Consider the following 11,294-nt stretch of genomic DNA (forward strand, 5'->3'; position numbering starts at 1 on the left):
GTTATAAATAAAACAGAAGTACAGCTGAAGTTATGGATGGAGGTTTATTTATTTTCAAGGAAGAACTAAGACAAAAGTTAAAACCATTATGAACATACATTTCAGTATCTAATGTTCATAATGATCTCTGAAATTAAATCACAGTGAAATAAGACAAAATATACCACTGTGGCAAAATAAACTCAAGAAATATTGCACTTAATTTCTAAAACACCATATTTCCACTGAAGGTGTTTCCTGACAGAGTCAAGAGTTTAGCTTTAACACTGGACTACACGGAAGGCCAAGCGTTGGACTATAATATTGACCAACCACAAAAAGAAGCACTTTTCTTTTTGCATTTAAGCTTATTCTTTCTTTAGTGGCCAATTTTGGTTCAATTTGAAACTATAAAACACAACAGAGAAGCAGATCCTTTTTTTCTTCAGTTCTGAAATGGGTCATCCATTTCTCTAAGGTGTGCTGCAGCTATTGTTCCCATAATAATCGAGACGACAGGATTTATCTAATGGTCGTTTGCCTGTAAAACAAACACTGAATGCCCAACAGTAATCATCAGAACCAATAACTGAAAACAAATCCAAAACCCGTTCAACTCAAAAGTGGCATGATCAACGCTCGCTTTGAAGGACTTTTTGGTTTTCCCTTTTTGTCCTTTTAAACTAAACAGCAATCTCTAAAACTAAAAGAAAATAGGATGATGATTAGTGAGGACAACATAAATGATAAAGCATGTTAAGATCAGTTCTTCATCAAGGCCACTGTTAAGACCCCTTTGCTCCCCCAAAAAATGCCCTATCATTAACCCATCATGTTACAGATGAACCTACTGTATAATGCACAAACTGTGCATGCACACATATGACTAATTCTACAAATTAAAACACTACTTCAACTATCTACATTGGTAACGGTTTAAACTTTCTCCAGACCTCGACCAGACATGAGCAGATTTCTAGTTTCAATTCAGAAAAGAATAATGAAAGCCAAGCATGATCAGAGCCTAAACTACTTCTGTAGTTGAATGAGTTTTAAAAACAAATGTACAACTCATTTCAACTGGATTTGGACATCTCTGGATAGGATCCAGAGTCCTTGTGTTGCTTTACAGCTTGGCTTTTCAAGCATCTGTGCCATCCTTTGGGTCATATCTGGCTTCACTGGTCTGCAGAAACATTATGGCTGCTGGTGCAGCAGGACAAAAAGGGAATGTCATAAGTCTTTGAAAGCTGCCTTGCATCTTTGTGCATACCTCCTCTCTTTATTGAATGTGTTTTTCAATATTGAATCTGATATTCCTTCTATAGACTTCTTCCTTGAACTGAAACAGTGCAACCACAACATAATCTACACCATTTTTGTTTTCATCATTTGGCAAGTGAGAAGATCACCTGAGACTGAGTGTTTTTTTTTTCAAGCAGTGCAATCTTAAAGCCTGCACTGCTACACACTATAAACAGAAAGGCAACAAACTTTTCAGGCTGCCTGCCCGGACCCCACCCTGTTTTATCTCTCCGCTCTGATCACGCACATGAGCGGCAAGAGCTGGACTGTTGCTCCTTGATCAAACAACATGTGCAACAAATTTAACACCAAGCAAACCCTGTTTGGCTTAAAGGCATTCTACATTTAGAACTGAAAATAAAGTCCATGTGAACAGAAGAAAATAAATCAAAAGCCACACTCGGGTTATGAGTTGGTGTGGCAATGTCGCAAGAGCGTCAAAACAGCATGTTACCAAGAGTAGTTTATCGACTGAGGAAACACAATCAATGAACACTACAGACCTCAAAAAGAGCTTAAACAAGATCAGTGCATTACGTCAGCCTGTTATTCCTCGGAATCAGTTCTCTGTGTTGTTTGTGGCTCAAGCGAGAGCCTGCAATTGCTTAGTCCAAAAGGCTGAAAATAAAATGAAATAAAACAATCAGTGATCTTAAAACCCAAGTGAGGATAAGGAACATGTGCAAAAAAAAAAATAATAAAAAAAATAACTGAGACAAGAGGATGACACGTTTCTCAGCTGTACTGTGAATGGTTGTGGTTGTAGTGTTTTCTTGCATTTCTCTTCAGATCTCGGGCAAGGCCAGCATGTTCTTTGTCAACCTTTACTGAAAAGCATGAGAAAAGTGACAACTTTGACAAAGCTCTGCAGGCTTAGTCCGACGGGGCGTGTCCCATCCACGGGGGCCGAATATCTGGGTCGAGTAATTTGCCAGTGACTTCCTGCACCCTTACTTCTGGATTTTCCCATAGAGGTTTGTTTTCTCTCTGTGGTGACAGCAAAGTGAACAATTGCTGTCATCGGGAGATAAACAAAAGTGAAAACTCCTAGAGCCCAATCACTTTGGACTCATGCCATGCATTTCTCAGCGTGACGGGCAGGTGTCGAGTCTCTGCTCCGCGGCCGATGTGTCTTGATCTGGATTTGGATCAATCTGATGGAGAGGGGAACAAAGAAACAGCTGCCGTGAGATAAATGCATTTAAACATGGCTGAAAGCCATTCCCTGATAGAAATGGCAACATTTTAGCCACCAAAACTAAACTAAAAGCTTACCTCAGAGTAGGGTGGAGGGGGTCGGAAGCGGAACTCCTGGATGTAGGCGAATAGCGGGCCATCAAAGTTCTCCCGCCCTGACGACACTTCCAGACAGCTCGGTCTCTGTTCTTCTGTGACCACCTCTGCATAGGCTGGAGGAGCTGCGTACAGCAAAAGCAATATATTTTGGTACCATGTCAACCACGTTATCCGTTTTTTTTTTTTCTTGGCACAAAATGTGATCTCCACATCCTCTTTTGGGTTCTTATTCGAAGGAGCTGTAAGCAACACGTTAGAAGACTTCTACAGTCTTTCCTATACGTGTAATCTGAAAAAGGACAGATTAAAATCCCATGGCCTCCATAAATGCTGCATCTTTGCTATTCATATATTGCAAACATCTCTCAAAACAAGTGGTACTAATCGATTGTTCCTTACCTTCAGGCCTCTCAGGGAGGCCTAACCAGCTCATGGTCATGCTGCATTGACTGCTCACAGAAGATGTCCGGCTACCAAAGGGGTGGAGAGGGATGGTGCCAACCACCAGGGGCAGGTTTAAAGACAGGTTCATGGCTCCTGGGATGTCTACATACACCTGAAGATAAAAACATTGGAATATTAGGTTAATCATTTCACAAACAGTGCACCTTGATTTGTAAATACGGCTTTTAGAACCATTCGGTTGTTAAGTCTGACATCAAGCGTCACTGTTTCTGGGTCCAAATGTTCCTTAAGATCCCAAAAGCAAACAAACGGTTCTAATATACAATCACAGTGTAGTGTAGGACTACTGAAAATCATGATCCTAACCTTTAACTTCATACTGAAATCTCAGTTGGCCAGATAGTAATTCATCTTTTCTTAATCGTTAATAAAATATTGGTGTCCAGGATTGTGAGTTTTTAGAGTGATAGGCTTGAAACAGTTTTCGATACATCGCAATTTAACAAGCAAATCCTGCTTAAACAAGTAGGGATGACCCATTCATTGAGTCAGCGTATTTTCAATCACTTAATCACTTTTCAATCTGCCAAAAGGCAAGAAACTAAAGAATTTGAAGGAGGCAATAAATATAACATTGCTTATGTATTCACAGCCTATGAATCAACATTTCCTCAGTAAACTTAGATATGAGTAGGTCCTGACCATTACACAAGAAAGGCACTAACAGATTGGTTTGAGAGGATAATAGGCCATTAACCCTCAATGGCCTGAATTTCATCAGATATTTTAGGCTGATCTTCTTATCAGTATGTGCAGGAGAGAACTTGCCATAATCTTGCGTAATCTTATTATCATTCATGGTGCTGCATCTGTGGAAGTGCAAGAAGAGCCTTCAAGGAAATTATCCTTCAGCTGCTTGAAATCGACATGGAAAGCTTTCGAATTACTGCATTGTTTGCATTTTGAAGCTATAAAGATGACCAGCACTTGTAGAGATGATCGGTAATCACATGTGCGCCCCAGCATACTTCAAAGTCAATACAAACTATAAAAGCACATAACTTACCATGAGTGAGTATTCCACTCTAATGATACTGCAGTCAAGGATGGAGGGTGATACAGGCGGGATCTTCAGCATCTTTCCATTCCACGTCTCCGTCTTGCCAGAAGAAAGTGACTCCCCTCGGATGTTGGCCACTAATTGTTTTATCTCCTTCATCTTCCCTTTGGCAAAGAAGGTCTGTGTTTGGTAAATGGCGGCCTTTGGCACAACCATACGTGAGGAGCAGTTTTCAATTTCAGCAAAGATCTGAATGGACTCTCCTGCATAAAGACATTATATAATGTTAATGGTACAAAATAGTGTGAAGGGTAACATGTAGAGCTGCAACAACTAACTGATTAAATTGATAATAAAAATAATTTGAAATAAATTTGATTATTGCCAGTCACGTTGCTTTACAATAGTGAATAATGCATTCTGGCCATGAGAATACATTAAAGGTAAAGTTTAAAGGTAATGTTAAGTTTAAAGGTTAAAGTTAAGTTCACACAAAAATGTACATTTTGTCATAATTTATTCACCCTCATGTTGTTCCGAACCTGTATGAATTTCTCTCTTCTGTTGAACACAAAAGAAGATATTTTGTTCAACAGAAGAAATTCATACAGGTTCGGAACAAGTTGAGGGTAAGTAAATTATGACAGCCTTTTTATTTTTGGGTGAACTATCCCCTTAAGAGCTTCAAACAAAAGTTTGGAGTTTAATGTGGCTTTCCCTGTCAGATGCTTTTTAAAAATCTGATTAACTGAAAAATAAATCAACAGATTCATTGATTATCAAAATAATCACTGGTTGCAGCACTAGTATCATGTAAATGTATAGTTGGGTCCAAATGTCTAGTGAAAATGTTAACTGATTGAAGACTTACCTGGAGTATAACCCTTCCGTTCAATTTTGGCACTTAAGGAAATTGGACCTGAGGTGCAAAACCAGCAGCACAGCGTCTTTTCTTTAGTTCCTGCCTGAGGAGACTATGCAAAGTAGAATAACAAAACTTTAAAATTCAAGAACCTTAACTGGACATTCTTCAACACTGCATTGATGAATCAGTGATAAATCGAGGGATGATTTTACATGGGAATGAATTTCTTTGAAATTACAACAGGCATGCAACTAACAAGGTCATAACATGCACTACTTGATCTGTATACAAAGGCAACATAAGGCAAATATCGACTAGCTTAGCCTACTAGAAGCCACCTCAGGCTAACAAACATTCTCAACAAAAATAACACAATAATATGTAAAAGTTATTATACATAGGATGTATTAATGTCACGTTTTCCACTGGGTTAAGCAAACTTTCACACTTGTAATTTTGTAACCCTGTGTTTTGATACCAACGACGGTACAGTGGGGAACAACAAACAATGCGGTGGTAGAACGTTTAGAGCAAAGTTGTTTGGCAACAGACGACCAATAAACTGCCTTGGCGCTTAGCTCATTAAATATTCATGAGCTCCGTGCAGAGACTGTGAAAAAAGCGCTGTACGAGAACATTAAAAATGTCAAACAATTAATTGCGTTAACTGGAGTGAAAAGAGACAGTTGTTTTTGATTTTGTACGTTAAACGTGACTTAAAAAGTAGGCAACATAAGGCAAATATCGACTAGCTTAGCCTACTAGAAGCCACCTCAGGCTAACAAAACATTCTCAACAAAAATAACACAATAATATGTAAAAGTTATTATACATAGGATGTATTAATGTCACGTTTTCCACTGGGTTAAGCAAACTTTCACACTTGTAATTTTGTAACCCTGTGTTTTGATACCAACGACGGTACAGTGGGGAACAACAAACAATGCGGTGGTAGAACGTTAGAGCAAAGTTGTTTGGCAACAGACGACCAATAAACTGCCTTGGCGCTTAGCTCATTAAATATTCATGAGCTCCGTGCAGAGACTGTGAAAAAAGCGCTGTACGACAACATTAAAAATGTCAAACAATTAATTGCGTTAACTGGAGTGAAAAGAGACAGTTGTTTTTGATTGTTACAATGAAGCTCTTCACCTTTCCTAGCACCATGGTGGCAAGAAAATAAAATGTACAAAGTTCTATAGACAAAACAAAATCACAAGGAAAAGTCTATGAAAATAATCTCTTATGAAAAAAGCGAGAGTTAACACTGGATAGTGTCATTGAGATGCGAGAGCTGAATAACAGCAAAAGATGCTGTTATCGCGTCTCGGTGAAGGCTTGATGGTCTGCAATGAAAGACAGCGAAATGTCGCCACCGGCTCACTTTAAGCGCTGCTCTTGTGAAAAACAAGTCACTGCGCATGCGCGCGGCACCTATCCGTCCGCCTTCTTCCGCTTTTTGTGCAGCTCTTTGACCGGGACTCAGGAGACAAATAATAGCGAACAGCTGAGCAGTGTATTAAAAGAATACGTGGAAGTCTAGACGTTTTTCGCACGTTTATGTAGAGCCCCACATTCATATTTGAACAGTTTGGTTATAGAGTAACATGCTTGTTAAGTTCATTTGGACTTCGGTTACCCAATGGAGCTGCACAACAGGAACATAAGTAGATTAGACCGTTTATTTATTTTTTTCCAATATATTAGGACTCAAATAATACAGTTGCTTTTTATTTTTTTAAAAAAAAGGCTTTAACGTTTGCATCCGAATGCAAATATGGTTTTAGATCCTTGACTTTACCTGGAGGTCATGCTGCCATGTTAGGCTACATGAGGTGATGTGTTGCCAGTTGGTACGAGTTTTTATATCATAGTATATGTCACTTGAACTGAGTTTTTGCAGGAACCCCCTTTTAAATAACTAATCTAATTTCATAATTCCAGTTTAAATGGATTTGTGTTAAACGTTGTGTAAATACTGTTTTCCATGCAGAATCAATACCAGCCTTGATGGCATAAGGAGAAGGAGAAAGAATACTGAGATCAGTATTATAGAGGATGAGGTTGATTTTCATAATTTCACATGCAGATTTATCTGCTATGCAAGTTGTCAAAAACTGATGCGCCTCCCAGCGGCTGCACAAACTCTGGTCCTTCTGTGTCTTGCTTCAGTCGCTTGTGTGCCTAGTAGGGGGAACGAGTTACGCTGGTTTCTGCTTCCCTCTAGGGGTTTGTTGGAGAACAGTAACTTAAAACCATTAACACCCCTGCCGAAAATTCTAGGCAATAATGTGATGATTTTGCTGGTTGGAGCGGAATTATGTTGTTTACATTTATTTACTTTTATAAACAGATAGTTTTGTTTTAGTGTGACTTCAGTAAAGTCACAATAAATGTCAAATTACAGGTCTCCTGAGAAAAGTTACTAAGATGTTAACGAGTAAAATTGTCTTTAGACATTGGTCTGTGCACAACTCATAACCGTTTTCAAAAATGAACTGTTTAAGACAAGTGTTAACTGGAAGCAATGTTGAAATGGCCAGGAGAGGCAAGTAAACATGGGTCAGGCTGATGTGTAGGAACTTTCCTTTGTGTGCAGTGGAGTTATGTTCAAATTCTCATTTGAATTTACCTAAAGCGAAACAGACGCATCCCCACCTAGTAAACTGTAAGACGTTTTGGATTTTCATGTCAAGATGTTTGAGAGTTCCAAGTTTTATTTTATTGGAGACAAATATGTAGGGGGTTAAGGTAAGGTGTCTGCTGATTTGTGTGTATGTTGTGAGTAAAAATGCGAGTTGTGATGTAGTAGTTTATCTTGGGTTTATTTGTGAGAATTTTAATCCATTACTCTTAACACAGTGGAGTAATTGTCTTTTATTTTCATAGATATTTGTACAGTCTTGTTACAGTCTTACTTGAAAGTTATGATCATAACTTTAGTAAAGAAACTCATACGGCGGTTACAGTCAATAATTATTGGATCATTGATGGAGGTTAAAAGCGCAAATGTAGTACTGAAAAGCTGCAATATATCCTGAAAAGAACACCGTATCAAAAAAACTGCAGTACTATTATCAACATAAGTTTTAATAGGAGTGATTAGAGTTTATAAGGCACAATAATAGGCACCATGACGTTCTTGACACAGCACATGTTTGGCTGGTGAAGAAGACTAAGGCGGCACATTAGGAGAGGATTCTTTAGTGCGTTGATTTGGATCATAAACTGGTGGAGAAGGAGCCGGATGGAAACCGGACTGGATGGCGTGTGGATTTGGATTTGGATAGACCCCTGCAGCAGCTCCTGGATGGGGCAGCACTGTAGGGTCGTACAGATTGGGGTAAAGCCCTGAAGGTGGAGGAGGTAGTTTACCAGGATAAGGCACAGGACTAGGCTGAGGTGGTGGATATGCCTGGAATCCTCTAGGTGGGCCTTGCCAGGGAGGACACTGTTGATCAGCTGGAAGAATTACAACAGGAAATGTGACTGCTGGATCTGATGCAAAAGACACATCCAGAGAGATCTGAAAGACAGTCATGTTTTTGCTTTACTCTTTTGTAGAAAGTCTTGTTAAGGTGTGAAATTAATGTTGTTATATACGTTCCACAAATTTTCCCATAAATTAAAAGGGACTTACAAATTACAGGGATAGTTTACTCAAAAATCACACACACACAAAAAACACACTGCTTGTTTCTTCTCCAGAACACAAAAGAAGATATTCTGAAGTGCTTAAAAATGTTTCAGCTGTTTGTCCATACATTGAGGCCTTTTTTTTTTAAATATCTTCTTTTGTATTCTGCAGAAAAATGAAAGTCATATTATAGATTTTAAATGACATGAGGGTAAATTAGCCTTTTGGGGTGAACTATTGCTTTAAATATAGCAATACTACAGAAGACAAAATAGCACCTTGAGTTCATACTGCACTTTTATAATTCTGCAGTTTTCAATGGTAACAGTCAGGTTACGTGGAAGCATCATGTCCACTGTGAATTTTGACTTTTCTCCAGATGGGATGCGATCTCTAGTCTCTTTGACTATATGCTTGAATCCTCTATTAGTGCTCCTGCCAGCGATGAACGTCTGTTGCTGCTTGAGGCTGTACTTTAGCTTGACATCACGAGATGAAGAGTTGTTAATATCGACAAAAACTCTGATCGTTTCACCTGCAACAATGATAAAAATTTGAGACATCAAAAATCAATAATAATAATAATAATAATACCGACTATAGTCAGTTTCATCCAAGTTGCAAATTGAATTGATGTAAAGAGTATTTACAGATAAATCAGTGTTTCCATCCAATGTGTTTAGGAGAACATGGTAGTCATGTCTGGAAGAATTGAAGTTGAATAATTTTGATGTCAGTCTTTTACTTGACTAGAAATGACTAGAGTTTTGAGATGCTATACAAAGCTCTGCTGTTATTTTTTTCTCTAAGCAAATTTAGTCCTATGAATTTTTTAATGTAGATTAATCAGTCTACTCAGCAAATTATTGACCTCAAGTGAGTGTATATGTTTGTTATGTGAATTTGGGAAATTTTATTTGCATGTTTCCTCAGAATTTTTATGCAGTATTTGAAAATGTGCATAGAAATATGTAAATGTAAACCCAACAATTGACATTACAGGCTAGTTTCTTCAGTTTAGACAGCTTTGAATGAGTCGCTTGAGAGCTACACATGACATCATCACCTTGCATATAGCCAGTTTTTTCAGATGTCACAGTCATTGACATTTTTCCTGAGCCAAAAAGTTTCATCTTCTTGTCTTGTGTGCCAGCTTGTGGTTGCTGTATGTAAAAAAGAAGAAGAAGAAAAAAGCATACTGAAATGAGCCAACTAAAATTACATTAGATTTCCTCTAAGCTCTAAATCACAAAGAAATGGTTTAAATCACATTACTTGAGTTCTGATGACAGTTTATAAAACAGATCCAGTCCTTGATACCTGTGACCTCATTACATCAGTATTACTGTGCCACTGCGTCTTTGTGTTACTTGGCAAACATTCTGCTTTTAGAATTACATTGCTTGGCTGGACGAATAATATGTATTATATTTGTTAATAATAACTGGTGCTGTGTGTTTCCTTTTCGCTACCGTTCGGACGTTCTTGCTTACTGCTCTGCACTTTGCTCCCTATTTCTGTACTTTTCTTTGATTTTTCTAAGATTTTTACTTCAGCAGATCAGCACAGTGCTCAAACAACATTTTTGGCACAAACACTAAAACAAAAAACTCTCTGGGTCTGGAATAATACCACGAAAAAGAAGACTTTTGCCTCCCACTGCCAGCAGCTTACATTCCGGAGAAGGGAAAACACAGCTGCCCACATTCAAACAGAAGAGAAAGAAAATGCCTCCTGTTGAATCTACTTGCTGCATGAACTACTGCAAACTTCTACAAAGGATTGCGGTTCTTGAAACAAAGTTACTTGCTGGACTTCCCAAACAGGCAGAACACTCATCAGACAGCCGGTGAGTCCCATGAACCTAGTCAATCTCAACAGTTTATACCAAGTGTAGAGGAACAAGCCGAAACTGATTGTCACACTAATCGATGGCACAAACGGAGCTAGACCCAAAGGCAGTAGAGACATCAGATTGTCACGAGTTTCTCGTGCAGCTGACCCCAGTACTCTGATAGTGGGCGACTCCATTATCAGAAACATCAGTAGCAGAAATTCAGCAACTTTCTGCTTTCCTCAAGCAACAGTTTCTGATTTGAACAAGGAACTTTTTGATAAATTCGAATGAAGCACAAGACTGCAAATCGAATCATCATCCATGTGGGGAAGAATGATATTCGGAAAGAGCAGTCAGAACTCCTTAAGAAGGACTTCATTTGAAAGTCAGCAGGAAGACTGGCAGACAGAAATCAGCTTGGAGAAAATCAACAGCAATTCAGAGTATGAAAAGACAATGCAGAAAAGCTGAGCGGATGTGGCGGAAGACGAAACTTGAAATCCACTATAGCATATATAAAGACAGCCTTCGTGCTTTCAATGTGGAACTAGGCAAAGCTAGACAGTCATTCTTCTCAAACCTTATAAACAGTAACTTAAAAAACACTCGCACTCTTTTTGCTACTGTTGAGAGACTGACAAACCCCCCCAGGTCAGATTGCCAGTGAAATGCTCTCCGACAGAAAATGCAATGAGTTTACTTCCTTCTTTTCTGAGAAGATCAATAATATCAGGAAGGCGATTAGCACATCCCCAAGTTATGCAGAGGTTAGACCACAATATCAAAAAGAAGATACTATGTCTGCTTTTGAAGAAATTGATAGCAAAATTTTGGAAGAAATAGTACAGCACCTTAAATCATCAACCTGCTATCTTGACACACTTCCCACATATTTTTTCAAAAGGGTGCT

At 38.6% G+C, this 11,294-nt stretch overlaps 1 protein-coding gene and 1 pseudogene across 1 annotated transcript; both read right to left on the reverse strand.

Annotated features, from left to right (window-relative positions):
* Positions 1–339: 339 nt before the first annotated feature.
* LOC107571751 (arrestin domain-containing protein 3-like) lies at positions 340–5,103 on the reverse strand. Its single transcript, XM_016258110.1, has 5 exons — positions 4,917–5,103; positions 4,052–4,308; positions 2,980–3,136; positions 2,560–2,702; positions 340–2,438 (listed from the first exon to the last, which is right to left on the reverse strand). The coding sequence occupies exons 2-5, from the start codon at positions 4,259–4,261 to the stop codon at positions 2,370–2,372; spliced, it is 579 nt and encodes a 192-aa protein (XP_016113596.1). The 5' UTR covers positions 4,262–4,308; positions 4,917–5,103; the 3' UTR covers positions 340–2,369.
* Positions 5,104–7,807: 2,704 nt separating this feature from the next.
* LOC107571750 (arrestin domain-containing protein 3-like) overlaps positions 7,808–11,294 on the reverse strand; it is a 5,968-nt pseudogene continuing 2,481 nt past the window's right edge.

The sequence above is a fragment of the Sinocyclocheilus grahami genome, unplaced genomic scaffold (genome assembly GCF_001515645.1).
Source record: "Sinocyclocheilus grahami isolate Dianchi unplaced genomic scaffold, SAMN03320097.WGS_v1.1 scaffold1645.1, whole genome shotgun sequence".
NCBI lineage: Eukaryota > Metazoa > Chordata > Actinopteri > Cypriniformes > Cyprinidae > Sinocyclocheilus > Sinocyclocheilus grahami.

Excerpts from the sequence above, each read along its gene's own strand:
- LOC107571751 (XM_016258110.1), bottom strand. The coding sequence starts at position 4,261 with ATGGTTGTGCCAAAGGCCGCCATTTACCAAACACAGACCTTCTTTGCC. Across the intron at positions 3,137-4,051 it reads GAGTGGAATACTCACTCATG|GTGTATGTAGACATCCCAGG; the intron begins GTAAGTTATGTG and ends TTTTATCTTCAG. Across the intron at positions 2,703-2,979 it reads CCTCCCTGAGAGGCCTGAAG|CTCCTCCAGCCTATGCAGAG; the intron begins GTAAGGAACAAT and ends TGCTGTACGCAG.